Below are 16529 nucleotides of genomic sequence, written 5' to 3' on the forward strand. Positions count from 1 at the left end.
CTCCTCGGTGCGGCGGGCCTGCTCGTGCGATGGCGCAAACTTTTATAACTTTTTAATGGTGGTCTTCAACTTGATCCGCCGCTGAGTTGGTTTTTTTTTTTTTTTTTTTGAAGATCAAGACATTTATTCATCATCATACTCGTGATTGTATCCGTTTAAGTGAGCTATAATTCAGATTTTTGTGCAACTTTTTTTTTTTTTTTGCCTGCAAACATGAAGCTGTGTGGATTAATATCTGTTAATAAAGCCAGAATGGACCAAACACGGTGTATTTCTATGCAACATCAGCGTTACACTCACATCAGCCACCAGGTGTCACAATAATCTCATGGAGATGCCTTTTACACTTGACTGACAGGACAGATGATATTATTATTATTATTATTATTATTATTATTATTATTAAAGGGAAACAAAACTAAAAAGACAAGACACCTTTTGGAAGAAAAAAAAATATCATTCTCTATTAAATTTTATTTGTACATAAATTGTGCAACAGTAATATTTATATCTGAAAACACATGAAAAATCATTTCTGAAAGGCCACCGAATCATCTGCATCACTACTGCCTTTGTCACATACGCTCAGAGTTGGCTCGACGTGTGCACTCGCCCTAACCACTGTACAGTAGATTACATTGTGCCCTATGGAGTCCGGCCGCAGCGTCGACCCACTTACTCGACTGACTACTATAGTGCATGTGCCCACCTGTTCGAAAATATCTGAATCAGCGCAAATGGAGACTGCAAAAATGTCTGGCTGTGAAAAGAAGACCAGAGCACCAAGAACTCTATTTTAAGCTTAAGGCATGGTCAAGTTTACAGTATCATCAGTAATATTGTTGACGAGGTGTCGTAATGTTCGAGCAATTGATAGAAAGAAAACACACTAACAGAAGGGAGAGCTATACTTTCATTGCCATTACAAGAAAAGCTTCCCATGGATGATATAGAGTTACTCCAAGTGGCCAAATCAAAGACAGAACCGCAGTAGAAGATGTGACTCGAGGGTCCGTGAGGGATTCAAAGAACTGTAGGGAAAACCTGGAATGTTTCCTGTCGAACCTACAGGAGAGCATTTACATACAAATCTGTGTCTTATGTTGTTTGCGCAACTTGAATATAATTTTGCCCCATACTGCGACATTATGGCCACCTATCGACAGCTCCATTTCCAAATTCAGACGCCCAAATACAAAAGTAGACGACCCCGAGATGAGGAACGCTTTTCTCTGGCCCATTCGACTATAAGCTTTTAGTGTGTGTTTGTTTAAATAGTCACCCATCACTCTATCATCTGTAACCGCTTGTCCTTTGCAGGCTCGCAGGAGGCTGGAGCCGATCCTGGCCGACAGGACAACAAGGTTTGTTAGTCACTTGTGCTGAAGTGTTAAGGACATTCTGCCGACTCGAGTATATAGTGTTCTCTGATGAGGATATGCGAGGATGTCAAGATGTGTAACAATTGCTGATGCAAATTAAGACTTTGTATCAATATGAGATATAAGCAGAAGTTCTGTATGCATGAAAACTAGCTTATTTGCTCATGCACATTTCCCTATAACACTGTAATTTGATATTAGCGTCTAATTGCTTGGTACTTGATTATGCACTCTTGACATATGCCTCAGGAGGGCAGCAGGTTCCCAAGGACTCTGCCAGAAGAGCATACAAAGCCTACAGGTGTGCTTAACGTGGTTATGAATGCAGTAATCACACTGGGAGCCCCGAGGAGTGGTCAGTTCTCTTCTATAAGGTTCAAGTCCAGTTCTGTGCAGTCTCTTTCGAAAACAATCTTTTGTCCCACATCTATTAGAGTCCTTTTTCTTTGATCTTCCTCCTCCTCTTCTTCCTCCTCCTCCTCCTCCTCACTTTCACTTAGTGGCCCGATGCTGGCTCGACCCAGGAACTCTGCAGGGGAGAAGGCTGAGCGCTGCTCTGCCTGGGAAGACACTTGGACAACGCAGCCCCCTGTACCGCACACTAGGCTCTCCTGATTACCAATCTACACAGGAAAAAAGAAGCATCGTCATTATCATGTGTTCATGTGACAATTCTTGTTTTGTTTGTTTTTTACACAGGCAAAACAGCTCACTAAACAGTCACTCATGCATCAGATTCAGACATCTCAGGATCCACACCCAAAAGATAATAAGGAAGTGTGCACAGTCATAGATTAACTGATAGCAGATTTAATGGGCTTGGCCGACTTGTGCAATCGGACCACAAAACGTCAACCTCAACACCATTAACTCTGGAAATTATACAGTTACACATTCACTTACTTTAAGTACATAATTTAAATTGACATCCTTGAATCCTGTAAAATGTGTTAAATATGTAACAGACTACCCGACTATTTGACACAAACGGATCAGAATGTGCAGGCCAAGTACCGGGAATCCCAGCAGGCAAACATACTGTAACATTCTCGCTACCTTACTGAGTGTGTATTGGGTGGTTCATCATGGTGATCTAAAGGTAGTGCAAAATAACTGAAGGGTGAACTTTAAAAAGACATTGCATTTTAGCACATTGTTTGGTGGATCGCTGATACACTTTTGATAGAGTTTTGCTTTATAAAGCAGTTGCAACCAGCGAAACCTATGACAGGAGACTCAACATGAGTGGGTCAAACTCCGACTGGAACTTGTTTAACTAAAGTTTGTTGTAGCTGGTTTTCTATACAAAAGGGTAAATAAAAACCTGCAGGCGATCTAAACAGATTCCCCTGACAACTACCTGATGACTCCTTGTGGTGTAAACATCAGTAAACTTAATTTACACTATCAGTTATCACAGATTCACTGTGTCATGATGATATTTTAATCGCGGGTAACACATTTTAAATCAAATCATATTGTGAGTTACTCTGATTCCCATCCCTATGACTGACGTGACTCAGACAGGACTATGGAAACAGATCTGGGGGCCCACTTCACTAAATGATCCCAACATAAACACCAGTCTGAAATGAGGAGAGTTGATGGCAAGGGGGCCAAGCTTAGCTGCGCTGAAGCAGAGCTGTGGGGGATGGGATCCTGCCAGAGGCCTACCATTGGCCTCCAGGATCCAAAAGACAAAACATGGGCACGAGTGAACCCAGGCCAGTGGATTACTTACCGATGCGATTAGCCGTGTGCTTCTCAATATATTGATCAATATGAAGAGATTGCCAGATATCACCAAACTTTACAGACCATTGGACTTTCTTGCTCACCTGTGTCATCTTGCTGAAGTCAAGGCCTGGCCTGGGGCAGGGCAAAACATCTGGGTCATGGCGCCTCTTCAAGCGAGGTTTACGCATGTCACAGGGCTGTGAGTGACAACGCGGCAGCGCCGGGTGTAGGTCACGCCTAGAGGAGGAAGGTGTACTGCAGGCTGAAGTGGGTGATGGAGACAGGGCTGGGTGTTCCATGCCAGAACAGCCGTATGTCAGAGCGGAAGCAGGGGAGGGCCGGGGGGGCAGAAGCACCACAGAGGCGTCCTGAATATGCACAGGGGAGAGGGAGAAGCGGCGCTGCAGCAATGAGTGAGAAATCAGGGGGGCCGGTGAAGAGGAGCAGGAGGAAGGAGAAGCGAAGGAAGCAGAACAGGCTCCTTTCAGTTTGTCACAGGGGTCCCATGGGAAGCTCCATGGTAGTGGGGAGTCAGAGGACAGTGCTAAGCTAAAGAAGGTAGGGCTAGAAGATGAGTTTAGGGATGAAGAGGTGAAGGAGGAACTGGGACCACAAAGTGGCAAAGAGCTGGCTCCAGAGCCTGAACTAGATGCTCCTCCACTTTGACTTCCACGTTTGACTGGGGTCCAAACCTTGGATGCACTAGGATGCCAGGTGGAGCGGCACCGAGACAGGTCCTCTGGAACAGAGAGGGACCGGCAGTGGCGTTTTGGAGGTGGCGGCGGGGGTGAGCTTTGGAAAGCCTCGCCTGTGAAAGACACCTCTGGTCTCTGGATAGTTTCTCCAGAATGGGAAGTAGGCCATAGGGAGTCTGGTCCACAGGAATCATCCAGAAGGTTGGCTTTGGATGATGGGTGTGTTGCTGAGCTGGTGTCTAAAAATGCCAAACAATAAACATGAGACAGAGTTCCCCACTGATAGGTTGTATATGCTGCACTTGATTCAATGAACTTGCCTTGTGTTGATCTGCAAGTACTCCACGAGACAGTGGGACTGGAGCCCACTGCAGGTAATGACTGTAACAGAAATATTACAACTTAAATTTAAAATCAGAACCCTTAAAACAAAGTGGATCAAGGTGAAGATTTAGCTTTGTATCCAACTCACCACATTCACGTTGAACGAGAAAGCCCTGTAATAAGGCTCTTCCAAACTCTGCTTGCGGAGCTGCTCTGTGATAAGTGTCACCATAATTGTAGCTACAATCCAGGGATAGACATGGAGATGAAGAGGAGGATCTACTGAGGGCAGTGGAAATTTTATTAGTCAGAATCCTGGCGTGGTTTGTGGTGTCCCCTCCACACCTCAACCTGCCAGACCAACTGTCTCACCATGCCACCATCATCTTTATGCCACCTAGCAAGACAGATGAGAAAGAAACATATGAAACAATGTTAAAGATTAACTCAAAGTGATCACACACATTGCAGAAAAAGCACGTCATCGAAGAGTAGCTTACAAAATGCAGACAGATCCACGGGGCCTTAGATAGGAATGTAAAATCTGCCAAAGGGGACTTTCCTCTTGATGCTATAACTGTCGTAGTGCAGAAAAGCCTACAGAGAGAGGAACAGACTGTCCTAACACGTGTGCTTTAATAACTGACCACATACTACCGAATGAGACCCAAGCTGGGATCTACATCCTGATTCAGTAACACATGAAACGCAGGAGTTCATGTTCACAAAGGCAGAGAGCGCAGACATGGACGAGGGGAGACCCAGAACAAAGAAACACTTCACATTCCATCATGCACATGGTCATTTCTTATTGGGACTACAAACACAATGTCTAGTAGTGAGGTTTCAAATAAAATAACGAGTATATCCCTTGTAAAAACCTTTGAGGCAATACCATGGCAATCGAAGTCAGTTGGGTCCCATAAACACAACTGACAAGAGTTGTGAAGTGAATGGAAGGGGGAGGGAGGGACGAAAAGGGCAAGGATGGGGGAAGTGTTTGAAAAAATGAATGGGGATTGGGGCTGGAAGCATGCCACAGTATCTTTGCAAGGGGGACAAAAGAACAGTGACCAGGTCTCAAGGGCTTATATTACCAAGGCAAAGCCAATATGGTGTGATGTACCCAGACAGCAGGGCACAACAAGACAGCTTGCATGTCCATTTCATTAACACGCATTCCTCTGACATTTTCTTTGTACGCAAATTGCTCACTTTTTACATCTAATGGTTAATCATCCACAAACATCTTTGAAGATTAACCTGTAGTGATTCATGTAAGGAATCACCACCCCAAAACTCACACTGAAACTAGAAAAAGAAATACAAAATATAAACTATCCACTACATTAAAATGTAATCTGCCCTTTCATTCTTCAACTAGAGTACATTTAATAATGACATAAACTAGACACAAATGCATGAACTGTGTCAACATCACATTATGCATCCTAATCTGATGTAAAATGCTTGGTGATATTTAGAGTCCTAGCCACTGAAGACATTTGCTTCGACACTTGCTGTTGGCAGTCAGATGTGGCCTCCAGGGCCTTCCTCCTTGTGGCAAACATGGTGCTACACTGCTAGCCTAGTTCCACATGCCAGAAGACAAGCTACTTCACCAGCACAGGGACACAGGCTGAACCTCATCCTGAGGAAGCAGCATGTTAGCTCTGCACCCACCACAATGACTCCTTTTGCACAGAAACAGCAAAGAGCAATGCTGTCGACCCCCAGCTGATTTAAAACTTGATCACTCTCTGATCTTGCCAACAAACTTTTAATGTCAGCGTTGCTTCAAATCAATAACAGGATATTCTCAAAACGACTAACCAGACACATCTAGCACAAAACGTTGTTCATTCAGACTATTAGTTAGGTTAATTGAGTAAGTCTACTGTCAGGACACTTTACATCTTTACTAACGTGCAAACCAGCAAACAAGTTTAAGGCAGTACTGCGCAGCTTGCCCTTCTCTAAAAGAAACACAACATTTTTGTTAGCCACTTAAAAACCTACAACATTATCTCAAACGTTAATGCTAGCTGCAGGACAACTGCTTGTCATTGAGAATGTACGACTTAATGATATAGGGATAGGTTTCCTGTCTAAATCGGATACCGACTTTAGCTGTTGAGCAAAGTATACAGTAAGCTAGCTCTTCAACACGATGCAGCCCATGAAGCACCAAGTTAGCCAGTTCTGTTAGCTATATTAGCTGAAAGGATAACAAGTGTCCTAACTAACGTTACTAGCGTTAGCTTGCTCACATTCGGTCTGTTTACTACATGTTAATAACTTGTCATTATTCCCGGTTGTGGCCATGATTCATCCGAGTAGAATTATGACCAGAGGTGTGAAAAAATTTAACGTCTGGGCTGATAATGCACCTAAATTAGTTGTAGCGTTAGCTTGGTTACGCAGCCTGTTTGCAAGCTAGCATGCTACAGCTGTCCTGATGTATTACCTGCTTTCAGCGGTTCCTTAGCAACCGAAGCTGCACACAGTGCGCCGGATAGAGTGCAGTTAAGCAGAGTATTTATAGACTTTGGGCGATACCAATACAGAGGTGTTGTTAATACACTGCCTGAAAAGCCGCATTTTTAAGGAAACCCTTCAAAACGTATAAAGCGAATACTACGTCAATACGACGTTTATTCGCGTGTTCCCAGCTGAAAGTCAATTTAAAGCAACACAATGTTGCACTTATTTTGAGCCTCTCTGCATCTTAACACCCCCACAGTTAGACCCTTCTAGAAAAAGCGACGGGATAAAATCAGACCTGACCGGGATGCAAATGTCTTCACGAGTAATACACGTGTTTTTAACCGGATATTAGAAGGATAATTTATTACCTGGCAAATCTCCATATTTTAAAAATAGATAATGAAATGGATAGAAAGATAGGGGGGAAAAAAACTCTCATAACGGAACCCCAACTACGTGCGCATGCGTGGTGGATGTCAAGAGTTCATAAACACCTCCATAAAACGAAATAGTCTAACTATTATCTCTTGGTTTATTGCTTCAGCGGTCTTTGGTGCATCGTACAGACAGAGACAAACCACAGAAAATATGGCACTTGATAAACTCAGGAAAGAAGAAACTCTCGAAATGAGGAAGAGATTAATCGGGTATGTAAAGAAGAGAAATGACTGGTGTTGGGTGAATTTCAAATGGAGTCGTGTCATATGGTGCACTGTGCTGCTTTGACGTCTTCATTGTCCTGATCACAGGCAGTCATGCAGACTCTTTTATTCAGACGACCCTGTGAAAATTGTAAGAGCCAGAGGACAATATCTTTTCGATGAGAATGGCACGCGCTATCTGGACTGCATCAGTAACGTCCATCACGGTAAAAAAACAAAACAAAAATGCCTTTATACAACACAGTATGTCACACTCCTGCCTCCTTGTGGCAGAAAGTTGAGTGTAAGTAACGTCCTGTGTGCTTTTCTCTTGTAGTGGGCCATTGTCACCCCAGTATTACTAAGGCTGCAGCTGCACAAATGGACCTCCTGAACACAAACGCAAGATTCCTGCATGACAACATAGTCCTGTATGCAGAGCGCCTGGCTGCCACCCTGCCTGAGAGACTGTGTGTCTTCTACTTTGTTAACTCTGGGTAAGTCCTTCACCCACCCACCCACAGACAGGTGATGCCTCTCCATACCAGTGATTTGACATCTGTTTTTCCGACAGCTCGGAGGCCAATGATCTCGCCCTACGCTTGGCACAGCAGTACACCCAACACGAGGACGTCATTGTGCTCGACCAGTAAGCGTTTTTGTTCGAATGCAACACGTTCACCCTCTGACAATACACCTGCTTATCAATTACAGTGGCCTCTTCTTTTATACCAGTGCATACCACGGGCATCTAAAGTCCCTCATCGACATTAGTCCTTACAAGTTCCGAAAACTGACGGGACAGAAAGAATGGGTTCATGTGGTGTGTACATTAAAACAAACATCATTACACAAACTGCAGACCAACAGTGGACTCCTGCCTGTCTGACAGAATGTGTTTGATCCTTCAAGGCACCCTTACCAGACACCTACAGGGGCATATACAGAGAGGATCACCCCAACCCGGGCCAAGCATATGCCGATACGGTGAAAGACCTAATAGAGGAGGTGCACAGAAAGGGTCGTAAGGTAGACTTTACCACTGTTGCATGCACAGAAACACAGGATAATGCTGTGACAAATATGACCAACGCATAATACGTTACTTATTTTCCACCTTTTCCACAAAGGTCTCTGCCTTCTTTGCTGAATCGTTGCCAAGTGTGGGAGGGCAAATCATCTTGCCCCATGGGTACTCAACTAAAGTGGCGGAGTGAGTGGTGACTCATTTCACAGGTTGTTTTTTCTCGTCACATGAATGATAGTGGAGAAAAGTTTAATCTCCCTCACACTCTCCACAGGTATGTGCGCTCAGCTGGTGGAGTGTTTGTGGCAGACGAGGTGCAGACAGGCTTCGGAAGATTGGGGAGTCACTTCTGGGGTTTCCAGCAGCAAGGGGAGGGTTTCTGTCCCGACATAGTGACCATGGGCAAACCAATGGGCAATGGGCATCCCCTGGCATGCGTGGCAACCACTAAAGAGATAGCCGGAGCTTTTACAGCCAACGGCGTGGAGTACTTCAATACGGTGACTATACAGTTATATGAATGAACGCTCCTTGAACCTGGCTTTTATAGCTTTTTCTGGCTGAGGAGACATTTATAGTCTGACATAAATCATGACACTCTTTGTGATTTCATAATCAGAGCAATTACGGTCACCGAACTGATTGTCAGTTAAATACAGATTGGATCTTTTAAGATGAGAAAAAAGTTGCCTTTTTCATTGCTGCAGCGAACATTATTCAAAAGTAAAATGTGAAATAAGGTGTAGACACACATCTCTGCTTTAAAGGAGAACAATACAAAAGTATGTATGTGTAAATCTGTCTCAACTACCTCGTTATCAAGACGAGACTATTTGTTTATTCTCCAACTTGTGCAGTTCGGAGGGAACCCAGTGTCCTGCGCAATTGGCCTGGCGGTCCTTGACGTGATAGAGAAAGAGGACCTTAGAGGAAACGCCACACGGGTGGGAGCACATCTTAAAGATCTGCTCACAAAGCTACAAACACGACATCAAAGTATTGGTGATGTCAGGTAAGTATGCATTCTATTTTTTTGTGTCCAGCAGCATTAAACCACTTTTTGAAATCAAGCACCAATGATAAAAAAAACACGCATTGATAAGGACGTCTGGTCATCATTAAGTTGTCATATAAAACTGCTGTTTAACTGGCAACACTAATTAAAGCTCCTACACACCCTTGGTACATCCACACTGGTGTTTTCACTTATCTTGGCTGATTAGAGCTTTTGTCAGGACAGTATGATAGTGTTAATTATACAGCAGCAAAAGAGTGTTAGTTGTTTCCTTACACTTGAAAGCAGTTTGGGCTATTTGGGCTGCCATGTGTCAGCGCAAAACATGATTTTATTGGACTCGTCTGGTGAAAACTACAGCAGTATCCTCTGCCGTACCACCAGATTAAGAAGCAGCTTCTTCCTCAGGCTGTGAGACTCATGACTTCACCCTCAATTCGTCATAAAAATGTTGCATTTTGTTGCACAATCCTGTGTTGTAAAATGACAATTAAATGAACCTTTAGCCTTTTATTGAACATTTGAACCTTTAGATATTGGGTGGCAACACTGTCAGCCTGAAGGACTGAATGATTTGGCACATGCTGGTTAAAATTAAAGGTACCACTTATATGTTAAGTGGATGTATATTTTTCATGACATGGAGTATAATGGATAACTTCATTGACCAACATAGCTTCTAAATTTAACCTGAAAGGTCTGACCAGTCCGAGTGACTGAAGACACTGTGTGGATATGCAGGGCCTCTGAGAGAAGGTGATACATCGCACAGGAATAACTACGTACATTTTACTCAAGTATTGTACTTGTAAGTGTACATTTACAGCACTTGTACTTGGGCATTTACATTTTATGCAAATTTATATATATTGTAAATCTTATGAATATCCATGACATCATTTTTTTCTAATTAAGTGAGTTCTCTGACCTTTTAATTAAAATAATTTTAAAAAGCTTGCTGTCTTTTTTCTTAAAATATGTGCAGTTCTTCTAAAGACATTACAAACATGTGACCAACTTATAGAACATGATGCTCTGCTGTAGATCAAACTACCCGACTGTATATAATTAGTTAAAAGTAGCACTGTTTTATCATATACAGCAGTAAAATGAAACATACACATTAATGCAGCAGTAAAACTGATCTAACAACATGATATATGAGTCAAACAGTGACGGGGACCATTTTATGGTTGATACATTCTTTGAACTTTTGATCTCGATACTCATTCCATCGCTGTAGGAGACACAGCTTGTTACTTCTGCAATGACTTGCATCGTGGGAAAGCTATTAAGATATAAAAATATGGCTATTTTTATTTTTAATGTGTAGAAGTTAAGTTGGTTAAAGATTAAATGAGCCCTATACCCACAAACAAAACAATTTGTGGAAGCATTTTCACATTTCATTCAACCTTATTAATTTTTTTGTGGTGTGTGAGGCCTTTTTTCATTTATATAAATTAGTCTATTTCACAGCAATTGAGTTCAGATAATCACACCATGATACTCAAGACTCATGAAGGAACTTCCTAAGTCCAACATGTTTTGTGATTTTTAGACACACCCCATGGAATTACTGAATTTTAACCATTTTTCCCATTTGCATCATGTATCATTACAGACAAGTAGACACCATAACTCCATAATATATGGATACATCCCAAATGTCTTTTAGCTTATATTGGGCTCAAATATTTCATCTCCATGTCTAAAAGACATTGCCGACTCATTTCTTTTTAAACAGAGGTGTGGGACTGTTTGCGGGGATTGAGCTGGTTAAAGACAGGAAGAAGAGGACTCCTGCCACAGAAACAGCAGCATTACTGGTGAAGAGGTACAGGACTGCAGTGCTTTACAGTAGTTAATAGTTAATTTTGCCATTTTTACCTCCCAGAAAGTAAACGTAAATTAATTTTCTTGTGTATGCCGTCTCTGCCACATGGCGTTGTAGATTAACCCAATGCTCCGTTTAGGTTGAAGGAGGAGGATAAAATCTGTGCAAGTACAGATGGCCCCTGGGAAAGTGTTGTGAAGTTTAAACCTCCCATGTGCTTCAGTATGGAGGACGCAGAACTGGTGGTACAATGCATCGACCGCATCCTCACAGGTTAGTTACGCAAATGTGTTTGGGATTGTGCCTTATGAAGGTATGCATCTACCCCACTTTAATGTATTAAGAGTCTGACAACTATGAAATATATCTGTAAGGAGTTAATTTCACACATCAATAATAAAGTGTGGTATCACTTATTAAATGTTCTTGTTCTCAGACATGGAAGCCAGTGACCTTAAACCGGTAAAGGAAGACATCTAAGGTTTGTTAAACCTGTAGAAAAAACCTTTAATTGCATCAGACATTGTCAGATGGTCACATTCAGAAAGTTCAGAGGTAGAGATATGAATGTCTAAAACTCAAGGTTCCAGCAGATCAAACAAGTTCATTCATTTCACTTGGCAGAACATGTTGCTGCCCTGCACCAACTCTGACCACTGTGGGGACTCCCTTTGTCTTCGTAATGGACTTTTCTCAGAGTACATTCTTATATCCAAGCTTAAATCAGAGCACTGACAGATTTAAAATAAGTCAGTACTTGAGGATGACTGCTTTTAATTTGTTTGAGTCTTGAAACCTAAAACTGAAATAATATGAATCTACTTTCTCCACAGGAAGGTGGGAATGAGGAGATGCAAGAGATCATCTTACTGATTATACTCAGCCAATTGGAGTTTACGTGTTTAAAGTCATGCAAGCTACAGCACATGATTACCAGCTGGGAGATGACCAATATATAAGATGATGCCAATATGACACTAAACTTGTTTTTTTAAAATCAAAACTAATAAAGTTAAAACTTTTTAAAGGCCTCGACTCTTGCGTTCTTTTTACCCACAGTAGTGATATATAATTTTTCCCAACTTACAACACTGATCAGCAACATGTTCTTAATACACAGTACGGTTGAGTCAAGCACTTACCAGACCACTATCTTTAACTCCTGGACACATTTCACATAATTGCTCAAGTATCGCAGTTTCACATCTAGTGGGGTGGGTATTAACACTGAGCCAGCAGTTATCCTGCAGATATTGAAGCACTCTCCCACAGCTTCCCCAAGAGGCATCCGTAGAGATGTTAACATTACTCATGACAAAACAAGCAAGCCATTTAGCAGTACAAAACATTTAACATTAACTTTACAAATAATAACAAAAAGATCCATGTGTAATATAAACCAAAAGTTTATTTCTACCAATTTGCCCAAGACACTAGAGGAATGAGTTTCCAGTGAGAGAGGGAGTACCCTCGTACATTAACAGGCTTGCGTTCAGTTGAGTTACACTAGTAAAGCCACTTAAAATTGCAAACATGATGGGGGAAGAATCTCCTTAAAAGCCAAAAGAAAAAAAAAAAAGATGCTGGTTGTCTTCGTCTACTAGACCATCTGCAAACATTCAATTGACACGCTTACAATGAACCCTTTGATTAAGTTTAAATCCCTTATTTAGCCTCACCCCACATCTGAAGCCATGCAACTCGCATCCAACACTCAGCACGGGAGATTTAACTAAAGATCTAGAAACACCAAAAGGAAAAAAAAAAAAAAAAAAAAAAAGCAAAATTGTTTTATTTGTAAGCTTTAAAAGCTTTTGCTCCTGCTCATCTGTAAATCCAGTAGACATGTAAAAATACAACCATACAATACATTAGATTCAAAAAGGTACCAAAAAGTACAGTAAAAATAACACTTCCATCACTGGAAATGTAAATGGACACAAAACAATATAAAATAAAAAGTGGAAAAGTGACATTTGCTTCCCCAGTTCCTCACTTGATCTGTACAAATGGAGCATGAGTCCAAATTTCTGCCAACTCCAAAGGAAAAGCCAGAGCCCATGTTCGCTGTGGTCAGACCATGGATCTCTTTTTCTTATTTACTTTAGACCTTAAGAGAAAAACACGGTGCTTAACGTTACTGAGAATAAACCAAATGTGGCATGCAGTTACACATAGACAGACAGGTGCATGAATGAGTTTGACAGGTCAGTGAATGGACAGACACACTTTGGGGGGAGGGGGGGGACGACCGCTAGCTATTACACACCTAGCACCCAGGTGAAAGGTGAAACGGTCCTTATTGTTCCTGTTCTCAACCACCACCAACTCAACCCTTATTGATCAAGTAGTGTTTGTAGAGATGCATCTTAAGATGGCTGACAGGTGGAATGAATCCATCTTTAATGATCACAGACCCCACAACACGGTCTACACTAACCCCACCACAATGCTTGAATGGATTTAGAGTAGATGGACATCTTTGGGGTCAAAAAGGCACCAATGGTTACAGCTATGTTCTCATACTACCACGGATGATGCAAAAATGCATACCTGCACTACGTGTGATCAGTATGGCTTGTAGCTATTCTGGTGGCCACGTCTTGGAGTTTTCCCATAGCTTGTATTGCCCTGGTCTGGAGGACAAGAGAAAAAGGGACTGAGTTCTTCTGTACAACAAGGAGGACCAAGAAAATAAAGTTTCTCTCATTTTTTTCTTTCCCTGGGGGCACTTATCGCTTACTGTAATCGTAGCCACCCCCATAGCCGTAATAACCAGCAGAGTAGTCATAGTTGCCGTAGCCGCCGTATCCATAGCCTTGCTGTCCGTAGCCGTAGTTCTGGTTGTATCCCTGGTTCCAGTAGTTGTTGTAACCTTGATTCCAGTTCTGGCCCTGGCCTAAAAACAACAGGTGATGTCTATGTCACAACTCTCCAGCACACAGGACCCCAGGCTATCCCCCCCACATAAATTCAAATCTACCATTGAGTCTACTTTAATGTAAAAAATCTGCTGGTATACATGCAAGAATGCGCTTACCCCCACGGCCCCTGCCGCGTCCGCCATATCCACGGGCTCCATACTGCTGCTGCTGGTAGACCTCTTTGGGCTGGGCTATTTTAATTTCACACTGCAACACCACACAAGAGAACATTACATTGCAGCCTGACACGCCTTTTGCAAAATGTATGAAACTGGGTAAATCATACCCAGTCACATGTGTGCACAATATGCCTTTTACCTTGCTTCCACCGACATTGTGGTATTTCTTCTCCATGACCTTCTTGACAGGGGCCTCATCTTTGTATGTGATAAATACGAATCCCCTCCTCTTTTCCGTCTTTGGATCTTGTGGAAGCTCAATGGTCTCAATCTGCGTGAGAGGAAATGAAACTTTAGAACAATCGATATCATAAGCATTCATTTACATAATAAACTGGAAAAATTGCCAGAATATCATACCTCGCCAAAGGTCCCGAAGTACTCCTGGATGACTTCCTTTGAGGTGTCAGGGTTAAGGCCTCCGACAAAGATTTTCTTGACTGGGTCCTTCTTCATGGCCATGGCCTTCTTGGGGTCGATCACTCTGCCATCGAGCTTGTGCTCCTTCTGTTCGAGAACCTTTCAGAACAAAAACATAAAAACATTGAGATTTGCCCGTCTTGTAAACACAGAGGTCCTGCAGTTCGGGTATAACTACTTCACCACTCACCTTGTCCACGCTGGCTGCATCTTTGAAGAGAATGAAGCCGAAGCCTCTTGACCGGCCCGTCTGCTGGTCCATCTTGATGGTGCAGTCTGTCACCTCACCGAATTTTGAGAAGTAATCCTTAAGATCCTTCTTGCTCGTGTCCCAGCTGAGACCACCGACAAACATTTTCCTGAGTGCAGAAAGGGGGAAAGGGCCATGTTTAGCTTGAAAGGCGGCACCGCTACCACAACTTTATATATGGCTGTAGGGTGGGGGTGGTGTCGGGCAGGAGCGGGGTGTAAATGTACACACTGTTCCAGAACATCTGTTAACCCAGTGGCGTGTGGGGGCAGGCTATATTCGCTATGCTTACAGGTTATTTTACAACATTCATCAATCTGGTGAAAATCACCACGATGCGACTAAAGCAAGCATCTCGTATCCACAGTGTCTCATAAGCCATTACATGTTAGATTTGATCCCTGCTCAGCGCCCATCCCCCCTCCGCTCTGCATATGGCGCCAACAAAGGCCGGCGGAACAAAGAAACATGGCAAACCACGAGTGCGTATTTTAATTGTCGTCTTCACAAATGATTCAGGCTAATGCATTTTAAAAAAACTCACCCTGCATCCTCTTCGCTTTTGCTGGCGTCGATCTGTCCGCCCTCCGTGCCGCCGTTTTGCGAATTGCTGTCCGCGCCGGGCCCTTCGTCCTCTCCGCAGTCATTCCCGGCGCTCTCGTCGATCTCCGCTTCGGTGTTGTCGGCTCCGTTAAAATCATCGTCGACTTCGTGGCCGTTTTCCGACGTTTCCATATACTGCTGCTCTGTCTCAGACATTTTGCACTAATTTACCTAAGACCAAAAGAGAGGAAAATCAAGTTAAAAAAAAGTAACGGTGGTTACATAATCCGTCATGCCTTGCACGCCTCGCCATTTACACGGTGCCAAAGCATGCATTTCCCACCATTTTGGCCGGCACAATCGCCTTCCATACATTCACACAAGACCCGATTTGTTTCCGAGTGCCAGCCAAAGACAGCTAGAGGTACCGTGGACCCACAGCACAGCAACTACCCAAAATTAGTAGGTACGTTTCTGCCGGAGCCAAAGATTAGAAAATACGTAGCCATCTGTACCATACTGATAACACAAGCCCGGACTGTACAACTCAAATTCGCAGTTACGTAATGCAGAGGCCGTGCTAGACGCACTGTAGGCTTAAATTCTCTAGTAATTACGGATATTTCAGCTACATCTACCAGTAAAAAACCGAAAAGAGGCCACCAGTCAGAGTACTTACGTGACAATACAATGAAAAAACCAAGACTAATGAAGAACGAAAACCTGCTTACTGGTCACACAACCGGAGAGCTCTCTTCAAGATGGATTCTCCCACACGACGACAACTCGTGGTTGGTTTTCTAGAACCGGCAGAAAAAAACGACATTTCTGCGGAGGAGCCATCTGATTGGACGACGGCTGCTGCCACTCATGGTGCTGACCAATGACAGACGCGTCGCTCTCTTTTCACAGAAGATGTTCACGCCCTCTGACTCACAGGAAGGAAAAAACTCTGAACCCTTTTCTTTAATGAAAAGACTCACTGTTCGCTAAATTCAACCACGTCGATTGGCACAGGGAACATATGATGAATAACTCTTGTTGTGTTGAATAATGTAATGAAAGCGT

The 16529-nt window shown here is 42.9% G+C and overlaps 3 protein-coding genes across 5 annotated transcripts; 1 reads left to right on the top strand and 2 right to left on the bottom strand.

Moving 5' to 3' along the window:
• Nucleotides 1-205: 205 nt before the first annotated feature.
• Nucleotides 206-6627, bottom strand: LOC141012750 (protein FAM53C-like). Of its 2 annotated transcripts, none has more exons than XM_073486261.1 (5): nucleotides 6606-6627; nucleotides 4287-4535; nucleotides 4135-4195; nucleotides 3221-4053; nucleotides 206-2005 (listed from the first exon to the last, which is right to left on the bottom strand). In XM_073486261.1, the coding sequence occupies exons 2-5, from the start codon at nucleotides 4368-4370 to the stop codon at nucleotides 1739-1741; spliced, it is 1245 nt and encodes a 414-aa protein (XP_073342362.1). In that variant the 5' UTR covers nucleotides 4371-4535; nucleotides 6606-6627; the 3' UTR covers nucleotides 206-1738. The 2 variants fall into 2 exon arrangements, with proteins under 2 accessions (XP_073342362.1, XP_073342361.1); XM_073486260.1 differs by lacking the exon at nucleotides 6606-6627 and adding an exon at nucleotides 4639-4684.
• Nucleotides 6628-7110: 483 nt separating this feature from the next.
• On the top strand, nucleotides 7111-12172 carry phykpl (5-phosphohydroxy-L-lysine phospho-lyase). Its single transcript, XM_073486262.1, has 13 exons — nucleotides 7111-7272; nucleotides 7375-7493; nucleotides 7604-7763; nucleotides 7841-7915; nucleotides 8002-8089; nucleotides 8179-8295; nucleotides 8397-8479; nucleotides 8568-8793; nucleotides 9151-9305; nucleotides 11056-11145; nucleotides 11285-11418; nucleotides 11582-11626; nucleotides 11979-12172. Exons 1-12 carry the CDS (start codon nucleotides 7214-7216, stop codon nucleotides 11623-11625), a joined length of 1350 nt encoding a protein of 449 aa, XP_073342363.1. The 5' UTR covers nucleotides 7111-7213; the 3' UTR covers nucleotide 11626; nucleotides 11979-12172.
• A 363-nt stretch (nucleotides 12173-12535) lies between these two features.
• Nucleotides 12536-16289, bottom strand: LOC141012752 (heterogeneous nuclear ribonucleoprotein A/B-like). 2 transcript variants are annotated; one of them, XM_073486264.1, is made up of 9 exons: nucleotides 16193-16289; nucleotides 15463-15692; nucleotides 14859-15027; nucleotides 14609-14767; nucleotides 14388-14519; nucleotides 14186-14276; nucleotides 13889-14044; nucleotides 13699-13781; nucleotides 12536-13255 (listed from the first exon to the last, which is right to left on the bottom strand). In XM_073486264.1, exons 2-8 carry the CDS (start codon nucleotides 15675-15677, stop codon nucleotides 13714-13716), a joined length of 990 nt encoding a protein of 329 aa, XP_073342365.1. In that variant the 5' UTR covers nucleotides 15678-15692; nucleotides 16193-16289; the 3' UTR covers nucleotides 12536-13255; nucleotides 13699-13713. The 2 variants fall into 2 exon arrangements, with proteins under 2 accessions (XP_073342365.1, XP_073342364.1); XM_073486263.1 differs by having other exon boundaries at nucleotides 16141-16240.
• Nucleotides 16290-16529: the final 240 nt, after the last annotated feature.

Source organism: Pagrus major, chromosome 18 (genome assembly GCF_040436345.1).
Source record: "Pagrus major chromosome 18, Pma_NU_1.0".
Classification (NCBI taxonomy): domain Eukaryota; kingdom Metazoa; phylum Chordata; class Actinopteri; order Spariformes; family Sparidae; genus Pagrus; species Pagrus major.